Consider the following 23008-nt stretch of genomic DNA (forward strand, 5'->3'; position numbering starts at 1 on the left):
CTCCTGTCCTACCTGTGTGTCTCCTGTCCTACCTGTGTGTACTCCAGTGACTGCCAGAGGGACGCTGCGATCTCTGGCGACTTCCCGAAAGCCGCCAGCGACTGAAGGAGCTCCGCCTTCAGAACCGGAGGAACGCTGCACTGCAGCAATCCCAGCATCACCACCACCGGCGTCCACTGAGGGTGTTCGCACAAGGCCAGTCGGGCGTTCTCACTCTGCAGAGGAAAGTAATCATTACCAAGTGGATGAAGGAAGCAGAGAACCCTGCTGCTTCACAGTGACAGGAGCATCTTTAGGGCTGCTTGTCGTGTCCTACCCAGGTAATGATGGTGGTGAGAAGCTGCAGGAAGGCGGTGAGTCCCTCCAGCTCTCGCTGGGTGATTCCCCGCAGCGGCGGGTGGCGGTAGTGGGCCGAGTCCGGATTGGGAAGGTCTCGTCTCAGGTTCTCATGGTACAGCATGAGGGAGTGGAAGAAATGCTCCCAGGACACCGGACTGCCTGAAGCTCCCTGGATGTTGTCACCTGGACAGAGGGAAAAATCAGATGCTCTTCATGTCTAAAAGCCATAAAAAGAGCAACTTTCATGCTTTTCTAGACTCTTCAGAGAAGAGCAGAAGGAAACTAAACGAGGCTCTAAACTAACTTTTTGCTCTGGCTGCACTTTAACGTTTTTTCTTATATGCACATTTAACATCATAGTTTTACAGTTTTTTTCTGTTTATAAAGGTAATATTGACTTGGAAAGGATTAATTAACAATCAAGTAAACAAAAGGTATTTTTTATTTGAAAAAGGAGTCAGTAGAGAAACTAAAAATAGTATTCAAATCAAAGTATCACTTCTCCAACATATTTTACTCAAATAAAAGTAAAAAGTTTCTGATCAAGAAATTACTTGAGTAAAAAAGTATTTAGTAAAAAGGCGACTCGAGTAACTGATTAAAACATCATTTAATATTTAAAAATGACATCATCAAACAGATCAAAATATAAAGTTACTTGGAAATGTTGGCATTTTAAAGATCATTATAAATAACTACAAAATAACAAAAGCAGGCAAAAAAATACATTTTTCAATATAAAACTGATGAAACTGTAAGAAAAGCTGCACGTCTGTGTCTGGTAGGTTTGTCCTTCATTCAGTGACGTTACCCACTGTGGAGCGAGGATCCAGAAATTTCACTCAGGAAGGAGTAGAAATACTTCATAAAGTAGTTCAAGTGAATAAACTCTATTATTTATTTCAGCTCTACTCAGCAGTTCAGCCTCGTCGCTCATCATGAAATTCAAAGTCTAATTTTACAGATTTCCATTTTAAAAAACAGCCGTCTCAGATCTGTTGTTATTAAAGAGTAATAATTGCTGTAAATGAGTTTTCTTACTGTGTGTAGCCCCGTTGGTCTTCAGGAGACTGAAGCAGTAGTGAGCACACTGCGGGCCGTTGGCGAGGCCTTTCAGCATGCTCAGATAGGAAATGTAGAGGGTGGAGGGCAGAAGGTCTCCCATCTGACGCACAAACTTTGACAGGACCACCTGCACCACAGAGCAACGTGAGCAGGACTGTTTGCTGAGCTGCAGCTCAGCGTCTGAACAAACCCTGACCTGTTTATGAGGCGGCCGCTGCAGCGCCATGCCCAGGTACGAGCCCTGCAGCGAGGCGTGCTGCAGAGACTCGGTGGGACACCAGAACTCCAGACCCAGCTCCAGTCCAAACGGGTCCTTACTGTAAAACTCCCCGATCTGACACACACACAACACATCAGACAGAATTCAGAAAGGCTGACTGAGATTTCTATAAATATGTCTGTGGCAAAGAGGACAGTTGAAATAAGCAATGAATGAATTAATGGCATGATAAACTGAAATGAGCTCAATATTTTCCATTTGTGTGATTTATTGTTTTCCTTTTTTCTCTCTCTTTCTACCAATAACTGGATGACAAAAGTCGGGGTGAACCGATTACAGTTTTCTGGCCGATCGCTGATCTTTAGAAACTCTGACCTGCGATTCCAAATTTGGCTGAAACCAAATTTTTCAATGTTGTTAGCTTTAGCAAGAAATAAGAAGACAGTGGCTGATTTTCACACCTTTGCTGAGAGATCAGATCGGCTTCACACGTAAACATCGGCCGATCACCGATCTCCCGAAATTAAGGAAATAGGATGGCTGATAAATCGGTGCACTGTAGATAAAAGTCTTCATTCTGTTGCTTTGGTCTCAATTAACCTTTTATTTGAAGGACATTTTGTTTACAAAGAGTTCACAATTCATTTTATTTGTTTATTTTGGATATTTAAAATGTCTTCCAGTTCCACTGTTAGATGTTCATTGGAATTTAAAGTCTGTTGATCTCTGAGAACATGTTCCTGCATTATTATGCCATTATCATTATAATACTTGAAAATGACGTCAAAACAATATTTATTGCAATTATTTCATAGATAATTTATTGTCCAGCAAAATTAGTAATCAGGCAAAGCTGCAACGACTCACCAGAACCATGAGGTGATCCAAATCTTTCCGCAGTGATGATGGAAGTTCGCTGTCCATCTGCAGAGACATGTGCACCAGACGGGCGTCTTCATCAGCGCGGTTACGAAGCTGCTTCACCTGCAGACGCACAAAAAGGCATAAATAATTTAAATAAAATGTGTTATTTAGTGGATAAACTGAATTAAAACTGTCTGAAGAGGAACACCTGACCTTCATCGGCATGAGAGCAAGGAAGTCTGTGATGAGCGAATGGAGGCGACGGACGTAAAACTCTTCCTGGGCAAAAGCGCTGCATCCCAGAATCCCCTCCTTCATGAAGAGGAAGACGTCTCCCAGCAGAGCCTGGTCAGCCAGCGCCTCGTCCGCTTCGGTGAACTCAACCAGGGCTGAACAAACACACACACACACACACACACACACACACACACACACACACACACACACACACACCAGGTCAATCTGGAGCTTCACGGAAATCCAGCCAGCATCCACCAAGCAGTCAGAGACACTGAGAGTGGAGAGCGTTTTGGTTAAAATCAATAATCTGCAGACGATTCATGTTTAAACAGAAATACCAAAAGTTCTGCAAGAATTTGTAGCAAAAGTTTTTATAGTTGTCAGAAAATTAAAGATGGAAAAATTCACAATAACGAGCTGAGAGAAGAAAAGATGGAGGGATAATAAGGTCTACGGACAAGAGAAGTAGGTTCTGGATCTTGTATGTGTGACGTCACAACTGCAACATGTCCATAAACCAGACCTGAAACCTCTTAACCTCCAAGTCCTTCCAGGAACCAGCGGCCATTTTGAACCCAGATCTTAAAGCCTCACCTGACCCCTGACCCCTGCGGCAGCCTCACCTGACCCCTGACCCCTGCGGCAGCCTCACCTGACCCCTGACCCCTGCGGCAGCCTCACCTGACCCCTGCGGCAGCTGGGAGAGCACCCTGAGAGCCAGAGCCCAGGCCAGCCGGCACACGGCCTGCAGTCCTGGGAGTTTCCACGGCTGGCTGTCCATCAGGCGGCTGTGCACCGCCGAGACGTACTGCCTCTCCGTCAGCAGCGGCAGAGCATGGAGCAGATCTGAGGGACAAACAGTGACACCGTCAGGCCGGCAGCGCCACAGCAGGTCGCATTCAAGCCGCGCATGCATCACCTTCTCTGTCTTCTGTTCCTTGCTCTATGAAGCTGACGTCCAAACAGTAGAGCAGAGCCATGACCAGAGCCAGGCTTACGCTGTCCAATGAGCCGTCGGCCTGAGCCGTCACCGTCTCCAGGTGACCAATCAGAGCCAAGGTGTCGTCTCTGGTCAGCGGTGACTGACAGGTCCACGAAAACAAGCTGTCTGCCAGCGCCTGGCGACACTCTCTGATGAGGTCAGAAACCTGAAGCACAAACAAAACTGTCAGCTCAAATCTGGATAAAAAAGGAGGACAGTTGTTGATGCTGCTGGTTGATCCAGGATGTTTGTTCCCACCTCCTTCCTGTGCTTTTCGTTCCCCAAGCCGCGCTCTTTCTGCAGCCGCTCAAACTCCCGCGTCACACTTATGTCTGACACCAAAGTCAGGATGCGTTTGGTCAGTCCCTGGCTCATCAGCTCGTCTGTGAAACGGGTCGTCAAGGCAACCAGCTCTTCACTGTGATACGACGGATGGCAAGTCATAAAAAACAACCAGGTAAAAGATGAGTGAATCAGTTATTTAAATAATCAATTATTCTGACGACTAATCAGATAAAAAATTGCCACGATCTGCAGATTTTTTCATTTAATCACTTTGGTCTTTTTTATACAAAATTAAAAATACAGTAAAAGATGCAAATAAAAAACTATTCCTTTATTAAATAAGCATATAAACATTTTATTGTCTAAAATGCAGTAACCTAGCCTTTCTTTAGTTTAGGGCTGAAGTAATTAATCACAATCAATAGGTTATTAAAATAATTATCAATTAATTGAGTTATCAATTAATTGTTAACTGGAGCATACAGAAGTCATTTTCAGAGATGTAATTTAACCAAAACTCTCTTAGTGACAGTTTTAGCTTCATTCTGTAAAAAAATCTCCTATCAAGCTACTTTTTCTATCCAAAAATAAATAAAACACATCAGTTCGTCACTGTGCTGATGACCAGTCCAGTAAAAATGTCTGACCTTTTCACATGCTGAAGATTAAATTTTTATAGCTGCAGATTCATCCTTTACTCACTAAGGAAATGCTGCTATTGCATTTTAGGGAATAATATGTTTATTTTCTTATTTAAAAAAAGAATAATTTAGCATTCATTTAGTGTGAAAGCAGGAGACTGTGTACTCCAGTTAACAAGTTAAATGATTAATAAATTAGTTGACAATTATCTATATAATCGATGAATATCGATAATTCGATTAATGGTTTCAGCCCTAAAGTCAAGCACTAAACATGACAATCAGGCTCACCTCAAATCCAGGGTGAACGTCTTGCCATGTCGTGACTGGATGAGCGTGCGCAGAGAGTTGGCGACGCACAGCTTCCCGTCCCAGTAGAGCAGAACGGCCACCAGGCCTCGCGTCAGGCCTGGAAAATGAGGCTGCTGTTGCTCACCTGGTGAACATAGAGGGATGCTTTAGGGATGATCAACGATTAAGTCAGCGTAGTCACATAACTTTCACATTACCAGCCAAGAGAAGCTCCAAAGCGGCCAGCTCTCCGATGTCAAACAGATCGCTGAGGATGAAGGCCTCGGTCAGAAGCTGCTCTGGAAGGAGCCGGGAGCCCTGCTGACCCTGGATGGCGATGCCTTCTGTGCTGGCTTTACGCACTTTTTCTCTCTGTTCTGCACTTTTTGGCTAAAAAAAAAAAAAAAACACCATATTTTTGCCACTTTCTGTCGGGTTGGAAGCTGATTAGGTTAATCAAAGTTGCTGCGTTTGGACATTTCCTCACCGGATTCTTAAATAGGGAGAGAAAGTGAGGTTTGTGTTTCTTCAGCTGCAGATCCAGAAGGTGGACGGTCTCTGACTGTCTTCTCAGTATGGCTCCGTCTACCGTCTCCCACAGCTCTTTCAGTGGCCCCCACAGACTGGCCCCTGTGTGAGCACAAAGGTTCATCACTGAGTTGTACATGCTGGTTCTCTTAATGATGCCAAACATTGTTTTTGTTCGTCCTCTATGGCTACGTTCACACAGAGAGCAAAACATATCTGACCTTTTACACAACAGTCTGAACGGCCCATTTCCAATCTTTATACCCCCCCAAAAATCTAATCTGTTCCCCTTCCAGATGTGGAACTAAATCATATCCGATCATTTCCAAAGCGTCTGCAGTCTGAATGGTCACGCTGAATTTTATCTGACTTTTACGTGAGACATGCGTCGTAATTCTGCACCAGAAGACGCCAGATAGTAAATCTGGACGTAAACAATGGCTGAAAATTATAATTCTGAACACAGCCTGAGTCAGTGAACGCATCACATGCCAAGCCCAACAATCCTGGTCCGACTCCACAGCCAAACAGTTTTCTCTCCAGACGCTGCAGTCAAAGTAAAGGCCGTTGCTGTTAGCTGGGCTTTCTGTTCATCAGTTTTCTTTGTCTTGTTCTGATACTGCAGCTCATAAACTGCTTACAATGTTATTTATAAAACTTCAAAAATCCCTGTTAACAAAAAATAAACACATCCAGTTTTACTTTGGTTTCTATTTGTTTAACTTTGGGTTAGTGACAGGGCACAATGTCAAACTATTAGTGCTTTATCTTAAAATGGGTTGATTTTTTTTAAACCAACCTAATAATATGTTAGTATTTTAAAGCATCTTTCTATCAAACATGGTTAGATTTGATGTCTAACCAGAGCCAAAACCAGTGTTCATGTAAGGTGTAAGTAGTGAAAGTTGCGGTTATGCATTATTCCTCAAAACACATCATTTTCAAACACTTTGACACCAATTGCTAAAATGTTTTAATGTTTTTGTTCTAAGTTTTTTTTCTTTAGAATTTAACAATCTTGTTTCTTTAAGATGTTTCAAGAAAAATACATTTTTGCTCAATGTTCTCTACTGTCGTTTATAATGGGGAAAATTTTATTTTTAACAATAACAACCCATTTGCTGAATAAAGAAATATCAGAAATCCATTTGACAATGTTTTTATTTCAATTTCTCAAAAACAAAAGCAAAGGAAACGTTTCATTGCAGCATTAAAAAACGGAAAAAATTTTCTTGTTTTTATAAACAATATTTTTGCTTTAGATTGCAAGTTTTTACAGGTTTAAAAGTAAACTGGCGGCCATAAATTACCCCGTGATTTTGGTTTTTCAAAAGGTCTTTCTAATTTGCTAAAGATTAGCAATATATATGAATTTCAGAATTACTGTAAACCACAATATTATAAGTTAGTGTCAGTTTTACTCCCAAGTAGGAAAACGCAATAACCAACACTGCTGAGGAAAACGTTTAATTTAGAAAGACAGTGATTTTCTACAATATTTATTTTTTGAAAAAGCAACAGAATCGGTGTCTATCCTCCAACACACGGTTATTTAGCTTTCAATTGCATTAGCTATGCTAGGCTAGGCTAGCAGTCAGAACAATCCAGGCGGATCATGTTCAGACAAACAGACAGTGAACTGAACCTTGGATTTATGAGCCTACCTGTGCGACATAAAAATGCAGGCTTAGAGAATCAGACATAACTAAATAAAGTCTTGAAATAAACATCATTACCTGAATTTACCGCCATCGCCACCGCCATGATGCAGTAAGAACTGTTCGGAAAGCAGGTTTTTTTTGTTTGTGCCGGTCCGAAATATAACATGAAAATATGCGGTGCTTTCTCCTAATTATTTGAATGAAAATACTTGCGACAAAAGATAGAAAATATTTCTTCAGTTACTGCATTATTTGAGTGTCTCAGAAGTGTGTGTTTTACTGTCTAAAAGTTTCAGGCGGGGTCTTCACACTTTGAAAGCACTCCTAGATGGTTTCTCTCATGGGAATTGTAGTTTATAGGATTTCATCGTCGGAAAATAGTTCAAATTGGCATGCTATTTTACGTGATTATGTTTTAATAATTATTTATTGTCAAATGTATTTAATTAATAACGAAACGTGTATTAGAATATAGAAACCAAGCAACAAGATTCAGTGACATTAGTTCCGCTTGGTTTTGGTCCGTACTCTTTTGGCGTTACACCATCATGTGCATGCAGCGGTGAATCTGTGACCGCTGAGTTAAAACAGTTAATCATGTCTTTAAGTAATCCCATGTAGCGCCTCAATGATACAGCTTGGATGGGAGTGTGAGAACCATCATGGCTCGGATTGTTAAAGTGTTTCGGACTCTGAGGAATCACTGGAAGAAATCCACGTTAGCTGTGTGTGTCCTGTCCTACGGAGGGTACTGGCTGTATGGTAAACACTGGTGGGTTTCACACCCGTTCATATGTTCTGCTGGAGTTTAATTAAATGCTTAAAGGTTGCAACTTGTGTGTTACTAGTGACAGTGTGGTGCGCAGAGAGGCCTGCCAACTGGCCAGAGTAAGTTTCCTTCATAATAATATTTTTAAATTCTCAACAAAAACCAACTACATAAACCTTGAACTATCGTTGCTCCGTCAGGAGTTTGGACGCCAGCACATCGCGCCTCAGGAGAGACTGAAGAAAGCAACTGTGATTCTGAATCCTGCAGCTTCCAACGGGTAAGACAGTCAGAGTCCCTGCGCAATTTTTATTACATAAATCAAACTTGTACTCTGTATTTAAAAACAACCTTAATTTAATTTCTTCAGGAAAGCCAACAACTTATTTGAAAAGAATGCAGCTCCTATTTTACACCTGGCTGGCGTGGAAATCACAGTAGTGAAGGTGTCGTTCTCAGCTCTTATTAGCAGCCTTTACATGTTGGTGTCACCAGATGTTTAACCCTGCGGTTACAAACTCCTCCACAGACAGACTATGAAGGTCAGGCTAAGAAGCTGATGGAGTTGATGGAGCAGACAGACATGTTGATCGTGGCTGGAGGTGACGGCACATTGCAGGAGGTCATCACAGGTTTACTGCGGAGGCCGGACCAAGTGGGTTTAATAAAATAAGGATAATAATAATAAATCTGTTCTCACTAAGTGAAAAACTGAAATGATTCATCTGACTCCAGGAGGCCTTCAGTAGCACACCGATAGGCTTCATTCCTCTGGGTTCCCATAATTCCCTGAGTCCATCTCTTCATTTCCTCAGTGACAACAAAGTCAAGTAAGCAGCACCACCATCCTGCTGCACGGCAGAAGCGAACTTGTTGTCTTCATGCTACAAATACATGCTTAGCTCCTTATGAGCAGCCATGCAGCACTATAATCTCTTTCTGAGGAATGTTGAAAACCTTTAATTTTAGTGGAGAAGAAGAAGTTGCATGTTGGAAAAAGATTAACTTTGATTTCCGTCCATCCTTATTGGAGCATTTTGTTTTGTCTCCGTTGTGAAACGTTCAGGGACATCACGGCCGCCACGCTGTCCATCCTGAAAGGAGAGACGGTCCCTGTGGACGTGCTTCAAATCAAAGTGAGGAAGTCTTTCAGTTTAACGTCTTCCATAACTTTATCTGAATTTATTCTGGGTCAAAAACTTCAACAGAGTGTTTAGGGTCATTCTAAGAAAAACATTAACTATGAAAATATAGCCGTTATAATACCAGAATAAAGTCGGAACGTAACCAAAGTAGTTGTAATATTACAAAAATAAAGTTGTAAAATTACAAGAATAAAGTTGCAAGAATAAAGTTGTAATAATAGGAAAATTGTCAAAATATGAGAATTAATTAGAATTACAACAATAAAGTTATAATACAACAATTAAGTTATGCTGTAAAAATGTATTCTTATTAACCTTTTTTCTTAGCTTTGCCCTAATACTCTGCTGTAAAAACAACCAGTTGAATCTTTATTAAAGATGTCTTGTTTTTTTATCATTACAGTGATAATTCTTGTTGTAGATTTAAACTTTTTAATGTTTGTTTGCAGGGAGAGAAGGAGCAGCCGGTGTTTGCTCTGATTGGTTTGCGTTGGGGCGCCTTCAGAGACGTCGCCGCAAAGATCAGCAAGTAAAATGATGCAGACAGGAGCAGATTATGAGTCTGGGCAATAAGGAACGGTTTTCTGACAGCTCTTCTCTCCGGGTAGATACTGGTACCTCGGACCCCTGAAGACAAACGCAGCTCATTGGTTCCACACCCTGAGGGTGAGCCTCCACCCCTGCTGAAGAAAACTAGGCATTACTTACTGGGTTGTTTTTATTTCATGTCCATATGTATGCAAATCCCTTGAACTTTTTCCCATGTTGTCATATTACAACCACAAACTTTAAAGGTGACCTATTATGCTTTTATGGGCTATAAAACTTTTTTGCACAAAATCATTGTTAGATAATAAGATTTTAATCTCTTTTTTTTAGATCCTTTCATAATGAGCTGTTTTAAGGCCTCTGTCACTTTAAATCCAAATTAGCTGCTGCTGGCCACGCCCCCCAACTCAACATTTACACAAGAAAATGACTGCAACTATTATGCAAATGTACATCTTTGAAAAGCAGAAGTGGAGCCTCCTGCACAACCAACAAGAATGCAGCAAGTGGTTTCTGGATGATAAGTTAATAACAAAACACTTGTCTTTTCCAGCAGCCATTGTAATTTGCATACAGTGATAAAACCAGTTGATTAAATGTGCTGGAGTTCAGCTTGGGTTGCTAGGGAACGATACAGCACCACTTAGTTTCTTTCTAACAAAAAACATAAATTTATTGCCAGAAAATCCTGACTGGATGTTTCTTCTAACCACTTAATTTTCAGATGCAGTTGAAACCCAAAAGGAAGAATAAAAATGTCAAAAAGTGAATTTTGCACAATAGGTCCCCTTTTATGGCCTTTACTGGGATTTCATGGCTACCAAACACAAAGAAGCTCATCATTTTCAACTCTTACCACAGTTTTTAAATTGGATTTAAGTCGGGACTTTGACTAGGCCATTCTAAAACATTAACAGCTTTGATCTAAACAAACCAATAATGCCTCTGGCTTCATGTTTAGGGTGATTTTCCTGCTGAAGGTGATTGTTCTGGATTATTTAGCTCCTCCCTTCTTCCCATCAGCTGAGCTGCATGATGCTGCCACCACCATGTTTAGTTGTGTTCATGTTTTGTAGGAGTGGCCTCTGGTCCATGACGTCTCGGTGTCCCTCTTGGCTCCCAGACCTCGGCCCCCTGATCTGGACCCTCAGAGGCCCCCCAGGCCTAATCTGCTGCACCGCATCATCCGCAGACTGAAAAACTACTGGAGCCCTCCGGCTGCAGGCACGTTGTCATGTGTTCATGTTTAAATCAGGGGTTCACAAACGTTCCAATGCCATGGACCCCAAAAGAACATTAACCTCATTCCCAAATAAACATCACCTTTTAGAATAGTTTTATTCACTCTTGGATAATTATCGCATTCATTTTGTATAAATGCTAACCTTGTACCATCTGGTTTTAACAGCGATCAGTTCTGTAACTTTTATTATCTGATAATATATTACTACTTTATTACCAGATAGTACATTTTTTTCCGTTGTAATCCCCTTAGAAAAAAAAGTATACAATATCTTATATTAATCACATCACATTCTATTTTAATCCCACAGTTCTTATGTTTTTGTGTTTTCTTTAGTTTTTTTCTCGTCAGAAACTTTTCCATTTCTTAGCTGGAGGAGCAAAGCAGCTTCATGAATTTGACTGGCAGCCAATCAGAAAATGAGCATCAGAAATTACATAAGTAATCAATTAGTTTAACTTGTATTTTATTTTAAAATAATTGAAAAACAAAATGAAAATTATGATGACAAATTTAAGATTTTTCTCACGTTTCCACCAACTTTCTGAGGCCCACTACAGCGCCCCCTGGTGGCGGCAGGGGGCGCTGTTTGAAAACCACTGGTTTGACTAACGGGGTTAGTGTTATTAACAGAGTAAGTTTTGGTTTATTCCTCAGAGCCTCTGAAACCAGAAGAGCCAGAGAAGTGGGAGGAGCAGCAGCTGAATACAGCAGAGCTCTACATCCAAACCCACAATAAAAACCCAGCAGAGCGGGTCAGAAGGAAATTACTTTAATGTTTTCAATCTTTTCTGCCATTATAAATATCATTAAACCCTATTTTTATGTGTGTATTTGTAGCGGATAAATGACTCTCTGATGATCTGCGCTGAGCCAGGAAACAAAACTGTGGGCGAGTTCATCTCTGTCGGGTCGGTGTCTTTGCTCATCCAAAGCAGATTAAATGAACTTCCATGTTTTTACTCTACACATTGTTTCTCTTAGGAATAAAAAAGTGAAGGATCCGACACTTTTCACTGAAAACTCGACCAAACTGGAGGCCAGCGTTTGCCGGCTGACGCTGCCGGAGGTGAGGAAGTCTCACCAGATGTGTGTGAGTTGATCTGCTCTGTGAAATCCGTTGGTAACCGTGCGCCTCGCTTCCTGCAGGGCGCCGCCGGCTTCTATAACATCGACAATGAGGAGTACGAGGCGATGCCCGTAGAGGTCCGGCTGTTGCCTAGGAAACTACGCTTCTTCATCAGCGCCGAGCGAAGAGAGGAGCTCATCTCACAGCCGCAGTGACGACAAACAAACCCAGAAGGAAGACTAAAAAAGGACAGAATATCAAAAAGCTCCTTATTTGAGAAGTTTCCTCTACTAACTGTAACCATGGCAACATGAAAATATGTTGCATCTAAAAGGACCAAGGCTTTTCTGTGTTTGCACCCCAGATTCATGTCTTACAGAATAGTTTACAACTGTTACTCTAATAAAAAAATCTCCCCTGTCCAGTTCAGTGCGAGGATCTTTGTGTCCATCTGATGGTTTTAAAGCTTCCAGTTCAGATCTGATTTAAATGATAAGCAGGAGGAGGGAGGGAGTTGGGCTGAAATGAGAGAGAAAGAGGAATGCATCTCTTGGATGAGAAGGAGCCGCTTGGCAGGGCCGGATCCGATCGGACAGATGGTGCCGGATCAGGCTGCGAGGCAGGCGTCCGTTTATCCGTCTCTTAGGGAAACACGAAGCGATGCTCAAAGGTGATTTAATGATGGCAGACCTCAGATTTATTTACTTACCGAATATGGTTCGTATTTACTGTGTTCACTTTTTGTCCTTATAATATTTAGCTTGCTAACTAAATATTTATGAAGCTAAATAAAAAGCTGAGTTTTCTATAAACTCCTGCAGGTCACTATAGCTGTAGATCCATTATAAATGTCTGTATTTCCTTTTAAATCAAAATATTTAGCTTGATAACCAAATATTCAGTTTGAAACTGACATAAGTGAATAAATAATATGGCTAAAATTTAAAAGAAAATTATTTGATAAACTGAATATTGTTGCTGTTAATGTATGACTTTATAAATTAACACCTTATTTTGACACCAGGTTATTGTATCTCCTGTGTGAGTTTATTGTGCTAAATTTATCATCAGATGCTTTATGGACAGAAATACGACGAACTGTTGAGAGGGAGAGCTGTGGGATTTAATAACATTGAACCAGATTCAGTATTTTCTTGTGTTACAGTGAAACTGACAGGTAATCATGCTGCAGGGCTTTGTGTGTTTCACACTGGTGGAGGCTTCACTGCTACGTGGTGAACGCTCCGGATTTACAATACAGTCAGGAAAACGGCTGCGTGGATGCTGGAGCAACGCCTCTGCTGACATTCAGAAGGCTGAGACGGTTAGCTTGTTGTCCACAGTCCACAGCCGTGGAGGTTTCCACACAGACAAGGCGATGTGTCCAGTGCATGGCGTGTGTGTGTACATTCCCTTTTACATTAAAGCTGTAGAGCGAAAGCAGTCATAGGAAATCTGCAGATGGCTAACGCGAAGCACGGTGTAGAGACATTCAGCAATCAGAACTACAAACAAGCATTTCTGTGAAAAAAATACATTTTAAGGCCCCAAATTTGAAATAAAGCTTAACTGCCACAATTAGTGCATTTCCTTTTTATCCAACTCAAAATCACACATAAAGGTTAAAAAAATGAAACCGTATATTTGAAATACAGAAGCGATGCTTGTAACAGTTGATAGTGAGACCGTTAGAAGTTTGAAGCCCCACTGGAATGCAGTTTCTACTGTGAGCCTCCTGTGTTCCAACATGGAACAAATCACTGAAATTATCAAAATGACCGAAGAACTGAAAGCTCCTCCAGCCCGTCTCCGAAGCCTGGAGGAGAGGCAGCCAAAGTTCCTGCATCAGCCCCCAAACAACAAAATATGACGAGCGAACAAGGTTCTGATGTTAGATTATCTGGTTGACACCTGAAACCAGCTAATTCAAGAGTTTAAATCATAAACCCATCATATAAAAAGTTACAGTTAAGCACAACAGTGTGTGTGTGTGTGTGTGAGAGAGAGAGAGAGAGAGAGAGGAAATAATCCAGTGTTTGACAGAGTGCAGCATTCAAATTATGTGGTGCATGTTCACTGAAAACCTCCAACAAATATCACAAATGTGAAGCTTTAACAAAAACATGTTTTAAAAACTACATTTCCCAGAATGCACCCATCCTTTTGGTCTGGTAATCAGAGAAAGACCAGCAGATACGGCCTGTGGTGAAAGTGCATAAAGCTTAAAGTATTTATTAACAGCCTTTCTCTTTCTTACACAGAAGTTACATTCAGTCATGAAGGTCATATTAATTTGGGGCTTTTAATAATAATATAATTGAATTTATTGTGAATTTCTCAGTTTTAAACAGGCTCAAAAATTAATGATATTTCAGTTGAAGTCCTTTTTCAAATTGTTCATTTTAGAGCCTTTATTAAGCCAACTGTGGCAACAAGAGGAACTGAAAAGGAGGAAGTTCAACCCAAATATTTCATTCATCATGATCCCCAACTCCAACGCAAGATATTTAAAGAGGAGCGGCAAAAGCAAATGAGGAGGATTAGCAGAGCTGCTGAATGGGTTTTGAATTGTTAGCATGAGAGTGATATATCAGTCTTCAACGTTTAGCTTTCCTTTATAAATGTTTTGAAATATTACTGAATTTAAATGACTCCTTCCCACTGAGGTAGAAATCATTTAAGTTGATTGATTACCAGGTTTTAAGTATTCCACAAAATTTCAGCCATTGATTTTGAACACCATCATCGATCAATCAATTTATCAAATTTTCTGTTTATGACAAAGTAATTTTTGGAAAACTTATTTTCCATAAAGAGGCGATTTTACTTTTAGTCTTAGTTCTGCTCCAAAATCCACAACTTTAAATTTGACAGGGAAAATGAAAGAGGAGTTCATCTCAAACAGATTGACGTGTTATAATGGAAAACTCAATAAATCTTTATATTTAAAGATAATAGAAATTATATTTTGTATTTTCAATCAGGTTAAAACATCATTAAAAGCCCAGAAACAATAATATTCATCCTCCTCATGACTGGATGCTTCATGATATTCACGTCTTCCAGTAATAAAACAGAATCAGTCCCATTCGTTTCCCTTTCGCTTACAAAAAAGTTTTTAACTTTCATATTGCTTCCTTTCTGAAACGCAGAATAAAGTAGATTTACCAGAACCAGAAGTTCACAGCATGTTGAGGGGTTTGAGTCTGTTTAATTTCCCATGAAATGAATCCAAGTAGACAAATTAACTCCAGTGGGGGAGAAACTTTTTTTTCCTTAATGCAACTTTGAGACTTTCTGAACCGTCAAACCAGGATCCAACAATCATCTCCCCAACTGAGTGTCCAGATCACCCACAGTGGGCCGGCTCCATAAACCCAGAGGTGAACAGATTAAAACCCCCAGATGGGGGCAGTGTTTCCAGTGTGTTGCTCTGTGGGGGGGCTGCTGTCCTGGAGGCGATGGGTGGAGGTGGGGGGTTTAGGAGCAGCAGAGGTTGTCTATGAGCAGCGTGACGTCGATGCCGTAAACCTCCAGCAGGTCCTCCAGGAAGGAGCGGTCCCCCTGGGGGTCCAGCCCCATGGCCCTCATGTGGTCAGCGGTGATGGTGGGGTCAGAGCTGCCCGCCACCTCACACAGGGTCTGGAAGATCCGGTTGTTCAGCTCCATGAAGAACCTGGCAGACATTTTTAGACAACATCAGTATTAAAATATCTAAGATTTGTTCTCAAAGTACGCATGCGTTTTCCAGGAGCACGGCGCCATTTCACAGCGCAATTAAATGACTATAATAACTTCAGTCGTTAAAAACTGACTTAAAATAAATCTGACTTTGTAATTTAATGTCTTAAATTGGGTCTCTTTCCCTTTAAGAATTCTTCCTCTTTTTGAAGCTCCACCTTCAGGAAGTCATCACAACATGGCTCCTCTATTAACCTGTTAGATGTTTTTACCAGAGTTTCACTGAGCAGCAGCTCCTATAATTAGCAAATACCAAGTGTTTGCTAATTGCTGCTGGCTAGTCTGAAGGAGCTGAGTGTGGGAGGAGCTGTGTCTCAAAGGCAGGGCTAGGTCCAACAGGTTTTGCGAAGCTGAATGGTTGCCATGGAGATTAAAGGATTTCTCAAACATGAACAATCAAAGCAACACTCCAGGTTTGTTTTAGATGAGGGAAAAACTTTATAACATGATGATGAGCTCAAAAAAGTCGGTTTTAACTTACACTGCCCCTTTAACAGGAAGCAGAGGTTGCAAACCACACATCTGAGAAATATGGAGAATGGAGTTATGTTTCCATCTCCCCGTTAACACATCAACTCTTTTTCAGAAAAGCCAAAAAACCAACATAAGTGAGCATTAAAACTTATTTTTTTTAAATGAGGAAGTTATTTTGAAATTAGCCATTTCTAAAGTGATAATTTAAATTACGCATGAAAAGTAAAACATTCCTTGGACTCACAAAATGAACAGATCCTCTTCATTCGCTGTGCAGTTTTCATCCACCTCCTGAGAGTACAGCAGCATCTGTCTGGAAAATGTCGAAAACACATAAAAAGTCTGAGAAACAGGAAATTAAATGAATAAAAATGGCAACTAAGAGGAATAAATGTATTTTTTTCACATGCCAGCTGTGTAATAATACTTTAGTACCTTTGTTCACTTAGTTTCCTGTACTTCTCCTTATCTGCTGCGTTCAGCCTCAGCAGCGGCTGCAGATGGCTTCTGTGCGTCTTCACATTCTGGTTATCAATGTAGACGTCATACAGCTCCTTCTTGTCCTCAAAAATCTTCTCTGTGGTGCCTTGAAAAACAGAAAAACCTGCTAATTTCTACACAACATAAGAACCACAGAGGGTTTTTTTAATGTATTGTGCCGAAACTCACAAGCGACGTATGAAAACTCTGTTTCCAGGGTGCTGATGTCAGCAATGTTGATGTAGAAAAACGGCCGTAATTCAGGCACAGAACCACCGATTCCAGGGATGGAAGCATTAGCCAGGCAGCAACAGCAGTACACTGAAGGAGCAGAAGGGAACAGTCAAATCCAAGGACACCCAGAGCAGAAGCACTGGAAAGTTACAGACTCAAAAATAATTTGGCCTATTTAGTTGTCATGAGAAGAGAAGAGGGGGTTCGTTTTTAAAAGTCATATTTCACATGTTACTCATTCATTAAATGACATTTATATAACTAAATATTCTGCTCCAAAATAAATAGTTTGCCAACTCAGTATTTAACTAGCAAACTGAATAGTGTTTAGTTCTAAACTAAATATTTAGTTTACCAACTTAATATTTTATTAGCAAGCTAAATAGCTTCAAAATAAATATTCTGTTTGCTAACTAAGTATTTAGTTTGAAGCTAAATAGTTAGTGTGCTAATAAAATATTTTGTTTGAAGCTAAATATTTAGTTCAGCTTTCAAGCTAAATACTTAGTTTGGAGCTAATTATTTAAATTTTGAACAAAATATTTAGCACAATAAATATTTAGTTTACAAACTATTATTTAGCTTGCTAAGTTGACATTCAGCTTGCCAATTAAATATTTGTTTTGACTCTAAATAATGCGTTTGCTAATTGCTAATTAAAATATTTAATTTGGAACTGTGACAAATAACCCCCACTTTTTTCCTCTTACTTTATGCAAAATAATCCAAATTACTACCATCAACTTTTGATATGTAACTTTACAAATGTCACTCCGTACAGAACATCTATAATTTTACATTCATAAACCATTTCTTCAGTGATGAACAGAGATTAAAAACAGGAAATGGGTTTAGATTGTGACCACAAATGGCTCTGAAAGGCCTTGTTTTCAGGCTCCAGCTGCTCACCCCGGTAGCAGACCACGCCTATGGGCGGAGGAGAGAAGATGAGGAGCCGCTTCCGGAGCAGAACAAACTTCCACAGCACCATGATCTGCTCGCCGAAAAACTGGATGAACTGGGACATGCAGCCAGCCGGGTGGGTGATCTGTAGGGGAAAAGGTTCTCTTACCATGCGTCTAGCAGCAGCTTCTCTGGTAAAATGAGTGAGTTTGGTGTTTTCAGACCTTCATCTCTGGGTGCATGCAGCGATTTATGGCGGAGACGGTCCAGGTTGGGCACAACGAAACCAAACCGTTTCCTGTCGGCGGCAGAACCGCCTTCTTATCCTCGTAAAAGGCCTCCAGCGGCGAGTACTGGCCTGGACAATGTAGCTGGTGTCTGCAAGGCAAACAGCAGGAAACAAATGATGCAATCAGGTCAAAGTTCATCCAGATTTAAATCATGAACCACAACAAGTTTGCTAGAACAGCTGTTAAGTAATTTCTTTACATCTTTTCACAGGTGGAGCATCCGGTCACACCGAACAGCCGTAGGTGTGAGTGATTCACTGAAGCTGTGTTCGTTGTGTGATTTTATTCAACAAATTTGTGCTGGAAGAGAAAATAAAAATGTGCAGACATCTAACAAAAATAAAAATTAAATAAAAGTGTGCAGACATCTAACAAAAACAAAAATTAAATAAAAATGTGCAGACATCTAACAAAAATAAAAATTAAATAAAAATGTGCAGACATCTAACAAAAATAAAAATTTAATAAAAATGTGCAGACATCTAACAAAAATAAAAATTTAATAAAAATGTGCAGACATCTAACAAAATCTCCTGAGTTTTAGTTGTTCACACTTACAAATTTGCATCAGTTTTGAGTTGTTTTTATCTCAAATGTTTCATTTTTCTTTTCAAAGCTCATTTACATCCATATATCATAACTTTATGTCCCACTCTGCCTGTAAAAGTACTGAAAATGTTTCTAATTTTTTAACAAATGTCTGTGTATTTATTGGACGGTTTGTTGTTAAGAACCAGCACAAAGTGATGCTGAAGCAGGTGATGCAAATAAAAACAGAATCAAGTGCTTTAGCCCTATTAGACAAATAGTGCAAATGCACGATTGTTTATTGCGATAAACGATAATATTGTCATTATCAAAGATGCACTGATAAATCTGCACAGATTTTTTTAATTTTGGCTGATCGACAACTGACTGATGCTTACATGAGAAACCGATCTTATCTGAAAATCAGCCAAGGAAAAAGCTGATTCCACCAAGGATTGACTCAGTGCAGCTGAGTACTAATGAACATCATACATTTTATTTGGAAAAAGCTTGAAACCTTTTTTTTGTTCCACTTCAATCAGACTTTACTTTGACTTTGTCTGCTGTATGAAATTATAAGAAAATCCAACTGGAAACTGAAAAGGTTCAGACTTTGAATACTTTTTCTGCATCCATTTCTGAATATTTGGTTTTTACTCTTTTATCAGAGTCTCAGTTATTATTTTTCGCCTGAGTGTTTCCGCCTTGTTTGCATCTGTAAATGTTTATGCCAGTTTCATCATTTATCTTGGTTAACAGGCCTGTTAAGCTTTAACTCATAAAGTCCAGAGTTCACTGCATTTATGGCTGAATTTATTTCACTCTGACCTGAGAATAATGCTGCACAACAGAATTAAAGGTGTGTTGATTTGTTTTGGTTAAAATTATAAAACATTCCACAATTACAAAACTAAGCTAACGCACTATTGTTTATAGCAATAAACGGTAATATTGTCATTATCAAAGATCAATAAACTTTAAATTCCTAAATAAATCTAACACTGGAACTGGAAGATATTTTACATAGCCAAAATAAACAAATAACACAACTAAAATAACAAATAAGCTGAATTATGAAGTCTCAATAAAACAAAACATATCTCCAGCCTCAGACAAGGAAAACAGGCAAAACTCACAGACAGGACTTTTAAAAACAAAAAAAGTGAAAACTCCTTTGCACACTATGTCAAATGTTTGCAGCATTTCTCAAAATGGCTGCTTTCCAATATTAAATGGCAGCTTCTCTAAATATTAAGTGAACTACATAATGCAAATGGAAATGATTGCTCCCATTTTCATTTATCAAGCGATTAATTGATTTATTGCTGACTGTGACGGCTTATTTAGGCGTCTGCTTGATGCCTAAAACACAACAACGGACCTGTGCAGCAGAAAACTCAAGCTGAATAACCAGTGAGGGGCAGGAAGCTGGATCCCTGCGGCTGTTTTTATTTCTACACAGCGAGAGTCAAGTTATTGTGGAAGAAGAACAGAGTTATAGAAGAGAGGAGAAAAGATGCTGTCAAGGTTTCTAGATGCTTTGTGTTGAGACTCTGGAGAAACAGACACTAACTGACTTCATGTTTAATGGATGAGAACATTTTACACAAAGAAGAAAAAGTTTGGTGAGAAATAAAGAAAGAAGGCAGACAGGCTGGGGCCCAGGCACGCACACACACACACACACACACGCGAACGCACACACACACGCACACGCACACACACACGCACGCGAACGCACACACACGCACACGCACGCGAACGCACACACACGCACACGCACGCGAACGCACACGCACGCACGCGAACGCACACACACATACACACACACCCCACACACACACACACACACACACACACACACACAGCCTCACCTGACTTGGTTCTCCAGGAAGTGCATGTATCGGTACAGCAGAGTGTAGGACGGAGACAGGATTCCCACGGACTTCATCCTCGCTCCGCGCTCCAGCTCACTCTCCACCGGCATGTTGGCGAAGCAGGCCAGCCCGAAGTATTTCCCTTTACGAAAATATCTGAGCAGAAGAGAAACAATCAGCCGGGGTGGAAACGGGGGGGCGGTTCTGACGGACGGGACCGGATCTGGACCTACATGAAGTCACTGGTGATCCGGTGGGAGCCGCTGGCCATGGACTTGAACTCCACTCCGTCCAGGTTGACGTCATGAGGGAGACACCACTCCACCATATTCCCTGCCATTCACACACAGACAGTGATGTCACTTCCCTTCCTGCCTCCACTTTCCTCTGGGACACTTCCTCTAATTCTGGACGTTCCTCATAAATTCAAGAGTTCATGACCTCTGACAAAAAGGCTGAGTCAGATTGTGACTTTGAGTAAACATTAACCAGAAGCAAAGTCTCAGTTTTTCCTCCTTAATGATTTATAGCTGCTTCGTTTTCAAACTTTATCTCTGCTGGATTTTAAATTACATTATAAGAAATTTTAGAGAAATGGCTTGTTTTGTTTATTTAAACCACTGACCAGAGGTGATTCAAACAAAAGTGTTCACCGACACAAAAACCACAAATGAGTAACAGGGTTCAGATTTCTGCTGCAGGATTTCACAAAACCGTTTTTAAAAATAGCACAGGGGCGGTTAACCAGGGGGTCTGGGGGGCCACAGCACATAAACAACAACAAAAAAAACAGCCAATATTTCATCATGTAACATATTAAATGAGCCAAAGAGCCACTTGAGGATCCAAAGCTGCAAAGTGTAGAGCTATGGAGCTAAATTGGGGCCATAAATTGATCTCAAAACAGAAAATTTTGATACTTAAGAGCATTTTTTAAAACTAAAGGGAATCCTATGTTTGTATGATTAGTTTTGAAAAACAACAGCTATGCGGAGTTTTGAATAAATTTTTTGTCGTCTGTTGACATAAGCAGATTAAATTGGTGAAGCATGTTATTTTTCAAAACCAATCAAATATTGATGATGTTTTAAAAACATTTGCAGTTCCCACGGTTCCTGAATGTAATAGCTGGGAATATTTTTCCAGCTGCTGAGTTGAGCTGTGATGATTTCACACCTCCTGTCATATGAGGCCACGCCCCTGGTGCTTCAGGCCCCGCCCCCACACCAAACATGGCAAGAAGTTTTAAACTGAAAAAAAATATGTAACTGAAAAAACAAATTTGAATCTGAAAAGTAGTTTTGAACAGTTTTTCAAGTCTCTATTTTTTATTATTATTATTTCTAGAACTAATTTTATGGGCCCATTTACCTCCATAGCTTTCTGGTGACACCACTGGGCCTGGGATCTACATCCTTCTAGATCCGGCCTTGCATATATGCAGAACATTTCCAGAAAGACTGAATACAATAGGTGAAGGAACATCCTTCTTGTTATGCAATCTTCTTTTGAAGATTGGTTGATTCTGTAAATTTTACCTCATTTTCTATTAAAAATAACAATTCATGCCCTATTGGAGAAAATGGTATTAAAATTAATTTCCATCATTCTAATTTCCTATAGGAATGATAAAAACAAGCTGTTTTGTTTTAGTCATGTTGTTTCTGTGGCTCTAAAAAATGTGTAGCTGAACTGAACGTGATACTGACTTTTGGGTTGAAAGGTCGCTGACCCCTGACCTTCTCCTGAATAAATATTAATCAATATGTTTTTGTTTTAACACATAAAATCCGGTAAATTATGGCAGAGATCACATGATGATCGTTTCATGGTTCACTCGCTCACCTGATCTCGTATCAAAAGTCACCACAAAAACAGCCACGATCTGGTCCTTCTCCTCCCACTGACCCCGCGCCGTGACCCCGGGGAACGGGAGGGTCGAACCGGGAGGCTGCTGGCGAGCGAAGCCGCACCCGGGCGGCTTGTCCCTGCTCACAACCACGGCTGTGATGTTCCGTGTGGGGCTGTAGGTAACGGCGGTGGGGACGGCGGTGACGGCGCCGCTCCACCCCGTACCGGACATCGGTGTCCGTTTGTCCGTCGCGGCGGTGTCGTCCTCCCGCTGCGGCTCAGGCGGCGGCTGGGCCGCTTGGTTCGGGTCGGGCGGTGGGATCTCCTCCCAGTCCAGCAGCGGGGCTCGGTCCGACTGCTCCACCATGGCGCCGCAGCCTCCGCGGACTCGGTGCGGGGAGAGGAACGGCGAAGGATCCGGCGGTGTTGGAGCGGGGAGCGGGTTAGACACGCTGCTGGGGCCGGATCATGGTTCCCTGCTGCTGTCGGTTGTTTTCCACGGATTTGTAAGCGTGTCACATCCACGGACTGGCTGCTTTTACTGTTGTGATGACGTAGCTGACTTCCGCCCACGTGTCTGCATTACTATTTCATAGCATGACCTAATTTTTGTTTATTTAACATGCTCTGAACATACTTCAGGGTTTTATTACAGTTTTGATGTTTTATCTTCTAAATCTTTTTTTATACAGGTTTATATATATAAAAAAAGATTTTTAATGTGCGTTCCAATTTGACT

The 23008-nt window shown here is 40.8% G+C and overlaps 3 protein-coding genes across 3 annotated transcripts in view; 1 reads left to right on the top strand and 2 right to left on the bottom strand.

Annotated features, from left to right (window-relative positions):
- nup205 (nucleoporin 205) overlaps positions 1–7371 on the bottom strand; it is a 23182-nt gene extending 15811 nt beyond the window's left edge. Inside the window, exons 1-13 of the mRNA XM_007553241.2 lie at positions 7192–7371; positions 5415–5557; positions 5146–5317; positions 4928–5072; positions 3969–4128; positions 3648–3876; positions 3410–3574; positions 2702–2877; positions 2492–2608; positions 1601–1738; positions 1381–1531; positions 317–522; positions 33–215 (exon numbers count right to left, since the gene is read on the bottom strand). Of these exons, the coding sequence (XP_007553303.2) occupies positions 33–215; positions 317–522; positions 1381–1531; positions 1601–1738; positions 2492–2608; positions 2702–2877; positions 3410–3574; positions 3648–3876; positions 3969–4128; positions 4928–5072; positions 5146–5317; positions 5415–5557; positions 7192–7282 (2076 nt within the window). The 5' untranslated portion in view covers positions 7283–7371. The remainder of the gene's footprint in view (positions 1–32; positions 216–316; positions 523–1380; positions 1532–1600; positions 1739–2491; positions 2609–2701; positions 2878–3409; positions 3575–3647; positions 3877–3968; positions 4129–4927; positions 5073–5145; positions 5318–5414; positions 5558–7191) is intronic.
- A 256-nt stretch (positions 7372–7627) lies between these two features.
- agk (acylglycerol kinase) lies at positions 7628–12315 on the top strand. Its single transcript, XM_007553243.2, has 14 exons — positions 7628–7888; positions 7965–8004; positions 8086–8165; positions 8256–8331; positions 8415–8540; positions 8621–8715; positions 8952–9021; positions 9480–9559; positions 9639–9696; positions 10656–10803; positions 11480–11577; positions 11663–11733; positions 11807–11891; positions 11972–12315. Exons 1-14 carry the CDS (start codon positions 7779–7781, stop codon positions 12104–12106), a joined length of 1272 nt encoding a protein of 423 aa, XP_007553305.1. The 5' UTR covers positions 7628–7778; the 3' UTR covers positions 12107–12315.
- A 677-nt stretch (positions 12316–12992) lies between these two features.
- Positions 12993–22931, bottom strand: dennd11 (DENN domain containing 11). Its single transcript, XM_007553244.2, has 9 exons — positions 22264–22931; positions 20652–20751; positions 20416–20574; positions 17948–18101; positions 17730–17868; positions 16776–16907; positions 16542–16692; positions 16351–16419; positions 12993–15567 (listed from the first exon to the last, which is right to left on the bottom strand). Exons 1-9 carry the CDS (start codon positions 22634–22636, stop codon positions 15372–15374), a joined length of 1473 nt encoding a protein of 490 aa, XP_007553306.1. The 5' UTR covers positions 22637–22931; the 3' UTR covers positions 12993–15371.
- Between the last annotated feature and the right edge of the window lie 77 nt (positions 22932–23008).

This window comes from Poecilia formosa, unplaced genomic scaffold, assembly GCF_000485575.1.
Source record: "Poecilia formosa unplaced genomic scaffold, Poecilia_formosa-5.1.2 Scaffold55, whole genome shotgun sequence".
Classification (NCBI taxonomy): Eukaryota; Metazoa; Chordata; class Actinopteri; order Cyprinodontiformes; family Poeciliidae; genus Poecilia; species Poecilia formosa.

Bases quoted from the DNA above. Each gene is read 5' to 3' on its own strand.
- agk (XM_007553243.2), top strand. From the start codon at position 7,779: ATGGCTCGGATTGTTAAAGTGTTTCGGACTCTGAGGAATCACTGGAAG. The intron at 7,889-7,964 runs GTGGGTTTCACA...GTGTGTTACTAG, and splicing joins TGGCTGTATGGTAAACACTG to TGACAGTGTGGTGCGCAGAG. The intron at 8,716-8,951 runs GTAAGCAGCACC...TGAAACGTTCAG, and splicing joins CTCAGTGACAACAAAGTCAA to GGACATCACGGCCGCCACGC.
- dennd11 (XM_007553244.2), bottom strand. From the start codon at position 22,636: ATGGTGGAGCAGTCGGACCGAGCCCCGCTGCTGGACTGGGAGGAGATC. The intron at 20,575-20,651 runs GTAGGTCCAGAT...TCTTCTGCTCAG, and splicing joins CGGATCACCAGTGACTTCAT to ATATTTTCGTAAAGGGAAAT. The intron at 16,908-17,729 runs GTGAGCAGCTGG...CTGCTCCTTCAG, and splicing joins AGGCGTGGTCTGCTACCGGG to TGTACTGCTGTTGCTGCCTG.